Source organism: Durio zibethinus, unplaced genomic scaffold, assembly GCF_047325235.1.
Source record: "Durio zibethinus cultivar Kanyao isolate XHJ-2024 unplaced genomic scaffold, ASM4732523v1 HiC_scaffold_2, whole genome shotgun sequence".
Taxonomy (NCBI): domain Eukaryota; kingdom Viridiplantae; phylum Streptophyta; class Magnoliopsida; order Malvales; family Malvaceae; genus Durio; species Durio zibethinus.
Genome location: NW_028323043.1, coordinates 1033604 through 1041266, shown reverse-complemented (window position 1 = coordinate 1041266; position 7663 = coordinate 1033604). Strand labels below are relative to the sequence as shown.

At 35.1% G+C, this 7663-nt stretch overlaps 1 protein-coding gene across 1 annotated transcript; it reads right to left on the bottom strand.

The window, feature by feature from the left end:
- Window positions 1–5343: 5343 nt before the first annotated feature.
- Window positions 5344–7454, bottom strand: LOC149505677 (cytochrome b6). The gene is made up of 2 exons (XM_089757916.1): window positions 7053–7454; window positions 5344–6228 (listed from the first exon to the last, which is right to left on the bottom strand). The coding sequence occupies exons 1-2, from the start codon at window positions 7056–7058 to the stop codon at window positions 5587–5589; spliced, it is 648 nt and encodes a 215-aa protein (XP_089614042.1). The 5' UTR covers window positions 7059–7454; the 3' UTR covers window positions 5344–5586.
- Window positions 7455–7663: the final 209 nt, after the last annotated feature.

Here is a 7663-nt window from a genome sequence, read left to right as displayed (position 1 = left end):
CAAATAGATCAGATAAAATCTCAAAGCAAAGAATCCCAGGATTCAATCTATTATTCAGTAACTACCTATATATCTTAAGAATAAAATAAAATATTTTTTAGTCATTTTTTTCGCGAGGAGCTGGATGAGAAGAAACTCTCATGTCCAGTTCTGTAGTAGAGATGGAATTAATAAACAACCATCAACTATAACCCAAAAAGAACCAGATTTCGTAACCAACATAGAGGAAGAATGAAAGGAATATCTTATCGAGGTAATCGCATTTGTTTCGGTAGATATGCTCTTCAAGCACTTGAACCCGCTTGGATTACATCTAGACAAATAGAAGCGGGGCGCCGCGCAATGACACGAAATGTACGCCGTGGTGGAAAAATATGGGTACGTATATTTCCAGACAAACCAGTTACGGTAAGATCTACAGAAACACGTATGGGTTCGGGGAAAGGATCTCCCGAGTATTGGGTAGCTGTCGTTAAACCGGGCAGAATACTTTATGAAATGAGCGGAGTAGCCGAAAATATAGCAAGAAAGGCTATTTCAATAGCGGCGTCCAAAATGCCTATAAAAACTCAATTCATTATTTCAGGATAGGAATATAGAACCAAAGGAAAGAAGTCTTGGGAATAAAAAAAACAATTGCGGGTTTCCTTTTTTTTTTTTTTTTGACAAACAATATTTCTTTTTTTCTTCGTCCTTTGTTCCATTGAAAGAAGAGATTAAAAAAAATGATTCAACCTCAGACCCATTTGAATGTAGCAGATAACAGCGGGGCCCGAGAATTAATGTGTATTCGAGTCATAGGAGCTAGTAATCGCCGATATGCTCATATTGGTGACGTTATTGTTGCTGTGATCAAGAAAGCAGTACCAAAGGCACCTCTAGAAAGATCAGAAGTGATCAGAGCTGTAATTGTACGTACTTGTAAAGAACTCAAACGCGACAACGGTATGATAATACGATATGATGACAATGCTGCAGTTGTCATTGATCAAAAAGGAAATCCAAAAGGAACTCGAATTTTTGGTGCGATCGCCGGGGAATTGAGACAGTTAAATTTCACTAAAATAGTTTCATTAGCTCCTGAGGTATTATAAGACGAGACCTCAATTCAATATAGTTATAGTATTTAAATTAGAGTATTTAAATGACATAGATTAATTAGTAGATTGTGTCTCACGTATATACCTTTACTAAGTAAAAAAAAAAAAAGAACATGTTGGTTATATCAAAATTCGGGAGCAACAATAATTTTAGTTTACCATGGGTAAGGACACTATTGCTGACATAATAACTTCTATACGAAATGCTGACATGAATAGAAAAGGAACGATTCGAATAGGATCTACTAACATCACTGAAAACATTGTTAAAATACTTTTACGAGAAGGTTTTATCGATAACATAAGGAAACATCGGGAAAGAAACAAATATTTTTTGGTTTTAACCCTACGGCATAGAAGGAATAGGAAAGGACCATATAGAACTATTTTAAATTTACGACGGATCAGTCGACCCGGTCTACGAATCTATTCTAACTATCAACAAATTCCTAGAATTTTAGGCGGGATGGGGATTGTAATTCTTTCTACTTCTCGGGGTATAATGACAGACCGGGAGGCTCGACTAGAAGGAATCGGCGGAGAAATTTTGTGTTATATATGGTAATCTGTCTAACATCCGAATTGTATCCGAATCCGAAACTTTCCATTTGTGAAAAAAAAAAGCACGGGTTGTCTAATAGAACTCCTCCTGCCCTACAGTAGTTGATACGTCAAGGAAGTTTTACCTGGAATAAAAGAACAAAAATGGATTCATGGAGGTTTAATTAGTGAATCACGTCCACTCCAGATTCCTTTAGATAATGAAGATCTGATTCTAGGTTATGTTTCAGGAAGGGTCCGATCGAGTTTTATACGTATACCACCGTGGGATAGAGTCAACAAAAGTGAAGTAAGTGCTTATGATTCAACCAGGGGGCGTATAATTTATAGACTCCGCAACAAGGATTCGAACGATTAGGTAGTTTTTTCAACTTCAAGATTCCTTTCAGGGGGATCCAATTCAAGGTTCAAAAATTTCAAGAAACTTATTTTCTTCCAATAAGTAGATTCGGAAAAATTTAAGGAATAACAACTATGAAAATAAGGGCTTCCGTTCGTAAAATTTGTGAAAAATGTCGACTAATCCGTAGGAGGGGACGAATTGTCGTAATTTGTTCCAACCCGAGACATAAACAGAGACAAGGATAATCTTTCTATTCTAAAAAGAACTCCTTAAAGTTAAAGAAAAGAAACTAATCTTAAAGAAAGCGATGAACAAATAAAAATAGAAGATCTGTTTTGACATGAAATGGATATATCCATATATCTCTGACTTATCCTTATGAAATGATAAAATATGGCAAAACCTATACCAAAAGTTGGTTCACGTAGGAATGGGCGCAGTAGTGCACGGAAAAGTGCACGTAGAATACCAAAAGGAGTTATTCATGTTCAAGCAAGTTTCAACAATACCATTGTTACTATTACAGATGTACGGGGTCAGGTAATTTCTTCTTCCTCCGCCGGTACTTGTGGATTCAAGGGTCCAAGAAGAGGGACTCCTTTTGCTGCTCAAACCGCAGCGAGAAATGCTATTCGAGCAGTAGTAGACCAAGGTATGCGACGAGTGGAAGTTCTGATAAAAGGTCCTGGTCTCGGAAGAGATGGAGCATTACGAGCTATTCGTAGAAGTGGTATACTATTAAGTTTCGTACGGGATGTAACCCCTATGCCACATAATGGCTGTAGACCTCCTAAAAAAAAACGTGTGTAGAAATAAACACTAAAGAGATTTCAAGAGAAATAAATGATTCAATGATCTGATCAAATAAAATAATATTACTATGGTTCGAGAGAAAGTAAAAGTCTCTACTCGGACACTGCAGTGGAAGTGTGTTGAATCAAGAACAGATAGTAAGCGTCTTTATTATGGACGCTTTATTCTGTCTCCACTTATGAAAGGCCAAGCCGACACAATAGGCATTGCGATGCGAAGAGCTTTGCTTGGAGAAATAGAAGGAACATGTATTACACGTGCAAAATCTGAGAAAATACCACACGAATATTCTACCATAGTAGGTATTCAAGAATCAGTACATGAAATTTTAATGAATTTAAAAGCAATTGTATTGAGAAGTAATTTGTATGGAACTCGTAACGCCTTTATTTGTGCCAAGGGTCCCGGATATGTAACTGCTCAAGACATCATCTTACCGCCTTCTGTGGAAATCGTTGATAATACACAGCATATAGCTAGCCTAACCGAACCAATTGATTTGTGTATTGGATTACAAATCGAGAGAAATAGAGGATACGGTATAAAAACGCCAAAGAACTTTCACGACGGAAGTTATCCTATAGATGCTGTATTCATGCCTGTTCGAAATGCGAATCATAGTATTCATTGTTATGGGAATGATAATGAAAAACAGGAGATACTTTTTCTAGAAATATGGACAAATGGAAGTTTAACTCCTAAAGAAGCACTTCATGAAGCCTCTCGGAATTTGATTGATTTATTTATTCCCTTTCTAGATGCGGAAGAAGAAAACTTACATTTAGAAAACAATCAACACAACGTTACTTTACCTTTTTTTCCTTTTCATGATAGATTAGCTAAACTAAGAAAAAAGAAAAAAGAAATAGCATTGAAATATATTTTTATTGACCAATCAGAATTGCCTCCCAGGATCTATAATTGTCTCAAAAAGTCCAATATACATACATTATTGGACCTTTTGAATAACAGTCAAGAAGACCTTATGAAAATTGAACACTTTCGCATAGAAGATGTAAAACAAATATTGGGCATTCTAGAAAAGAAGTAGAAAAGCATTGCGAAATTGATTTACCAAAATTTTAAATCCATTGGATTTAGGATTTATTTCATTTTTTTTTTTTTTACTTTAGAAAATTAGAAAAAAAAAAAAAAAACGAAAATGGATTTTGAACCTTCAGCACAATCCATATATTGGGACCAGAATTGAATAAATGTATCTAGGGAGAATTCACTTTGACTTTGAAGTGACTACTCCCTAGATACGCACATCATGATATTTTATTTTAAAATTGATTCAATTTAAAAAAGACCTAAAGTTAGGGATTTATCAATCGGTAATGTTGCTCCAATACCCAACCAAAGGGCCACCGCAGTACCAATCAAAAAAACGGTTGTCGCTACTGGACGACGAAATGGATTTTGGAATTTATTAACATTTTCCAAAAAAGGTACTGTTAATAATCCCGCAGGTACTGAAACCATTAAAAGAACACCCAATAACTTGTTAGGTACTGTACGAAGTATTTGAAATACAGGAAAGAAATACCATTCAGGTAATATTTCCAAAGGAGTTGCAAATGGATCCGCGGGTTCACCAATCATTGAAGGTTCTAGAACCGCTAAGCCTACGTTACAAGCAATAGTACCGAGAATTACTACTGGAAAAATATATAAAAGATCATTGGGCCATGCGGGTTCCCCATAATAATTATGACCCATACCTTTAGCTAATTTAGCTCTTAATACAGGATCGTTCAAGTCAGGTTTTTTTGTTATTAGGATAGGTGAATTTTTCTAGATCCATCCCCCGAAGGAACCGGACATGATAATTTTTCATCATCCGGCTCAAGCAAAAATCAATCGAATCAAATGGATACAAACGGATACATATAAAATGAATCTATATGTTATCCACACATATATGAATGATTTCATATGTAAGAAAAAAGTTACCTGATTCCATTTTACGAAGTTGCAACTATACATTCCAAGGAATGCCATTTTTACAGGTAAATGCTCAATACCCAAGTAGGCGTACAAAGTTGATCGTGATCAAGTGCTTTCTGGGTCGTCTTAGGCCTTGCGATTCACCTTTATCCCAAAAATATATCGAGATTTTTTACATACAAAGGATTTACTTGTTACTAATATAGTCTAGCCTTTGCTCTTCTTTAGATCCCTTGTTTCACTCCGATAGTATAATAATAATAAATCGGGTCGATGCAGAAGAAATGAATGTATTTTCATACTATTAAGATAAGAAAGTAAAAAAAAAATAAAAATAAATAAATAAAATCTAATTTGCATTATGCCAAATCACTTATTCTACTGGATCTTACGGAGCCCTGTTCATACACGACATCGTCAGGTCTGATCATAGAAAAGATTCTCTTCAAGCGAACCAGCCTATCCTTTGTATGGGGCTTACACGGTGGTTGGAACAAAGACACATTTGGTTGTGAATTCCAATGTAGCAGATAAAGGCATATTTCTGCATGGCCCAATCAATAGTTCAAGTCACACACTCCCATAATCCATTTTCTCTTCGGGGAATTCCCTTCAACTATTCATGTCATATCAAATAAATAATAGAATATTGTGGAGTTGAAAGGAAATATCCAAATACATGTCTTATTTTTTTTTTTTTTTCAACAATCCATATTTGTAGCAATGAAATACTATTGTTCCTCCCCCAAGTAATAAGATAAATGATTGGCAAGTAATAAGATAAATGATTGGTTACAATATAGCTATGGTCTATATTCTCTATAAAGGACCAGAAATGCCTTGCTTACGTATCATTAGGAAATGCATTAACATAAATACAGCAGTAAGAAGGGGTAATACAAAAGTGTGTAAACTATAAAAACGGGTCAAAGTGGATTGTCCCACACTAGCACTTCCACGCAATAACTCTACCAAAGGCGATCCTATTACCGGAATAGCTTCCGGAACGCCTGTTACGATTTTGACTGCCCAATAACCAATTTGGTCCCAAGGTAAGGAATAACCTGTTACACCAAAAGATGCAGTCAACACAGCCAGAACCACGCCTGTAACCCAAGTCAATTCGCGAGGTTTTTTAAAACCACCAGTGAGATAGACACGAAATACGTGCAGGATCATCATTAAGACCATCATACTTGCCGACCATCGATGAACTGATCGGATTAACCAACCAAAGTTAGCTTCAGTCATTATGTATTGAACAGAAGTAAAAGCCTCAGTAACGGTTGGACGATAGTAAAAAGTCATAGCAAATCCTGTAGCTACTTGTACCAAAAAACAAGTAAGCGTAATTCCTCCTAGACAATAAAATATGTTAACATGAGGAGGAACATATTTACTAGTTATATCATCTGCAATCGCCTGAATCTCGAGGCGTTCTTCGAACCAATCATAGACTTTATTGAGATAGGTAAACCAAGAGGACTCCCCCCCTGAGAACCGTATATGAGAATTTCATCTCGTACAGCTCAAACAAAAACACCCAAATAATAGCTGAAACGGATATGGAATAGAAAGTTTGAAACTTCTTAATCTTTTCATTCAATTTTATCTGAAGACACAAAAGAGTAAAAATCCGAAAGCTCTTTTTTGTAGTTGTAATTATAATGCCAAAAAATCAAGTCGGCGCATTCGTCTTTATGTTGATCAGGCCTCTTGAATCTTCTATTTACCTACTTATTTCTTTTCTTTTTCTTTGCTTTGATTTGTTATTTATATGGAATGTGGCTTTATTCTTGTTTTCTTTATTTTTAATAGGAATTCTCTTGTTAAGACCCTATGAATCAATTGAAACTTCAGATTCATACCAGAACCGCGATGATTCAATAAAACCTTCAAACTAAGTCCAAAGATTCTTTGAGTAAGAATTATTGGATCATCACTTATTCAATGAATAGAATAGATATAATAAATAAAAATACAAAGAAAAGAAAGGTTTGTCCTTTGATCAAAATAAGCATAAACTAAATGAGAGTTTGAAAGAAGAAAAAATTTCTCGATTTATAAATAAAAAACCTCTTTCTTTGAAAATTTTTTTTTTTTTTGAGTCCGGCCGCGAGGTTTGAATATTAAGTATGAATCATAGTTCGAATACTTCGTGATCCATTTCATATATTCCGTGCTCCAGATACTAGAATGGCTATCCGACGGGATAAAACTATCTCGATCAAGAGGACAGACCCATTTTCTGTACTATCAATAGGATCAATTATAACAAGTCACACACTCATATTCCGGAAATACAGAAACAAAAAAAATTTCGCGGTCGAACTACCAAAATAGAATGGGCTAAAAAAAATCCGAGAACTAAAAGTTTCACTTTTTGTATTGAAAAGCGAGGCTTCGTGGTTCTTGTGAATCTAATTCAGCGAAATTCCATCCAGTAAAACGGAAGAATTATAAATCTCCAAAATAATAGATAAGAATATCGAAAATAAAGCCATTGCGACACCCATCAAAGGAGTCGTTCCCCATCCAGGAGCTACTTTACCATATTCCGAATTCAATGGTTTCAAAAAATCCCCTACAACAGTTCGTCTTGGACCAGATCTAGAACTACCCTCAACGGTTTGTGTAGCCATAAATCTTATTTTGTATTCAGTGAGATCTGTTGACTTTGTATATCATTCCGCTGTAAATAAACGATCTTATCATAGATCCATTGTGATCTTGAAATTATATTTATATTTATATTATTTATATTTATATTTATATATATTATTTATATAATTATATAATAATGGAAACAGCAACTTTAGTCGCCATCTCTATATCTGGTTTACTTGTAAGTTTTACTGGGTACGCCTTATATACTGCCTTTGGGCAACCCTCTCAA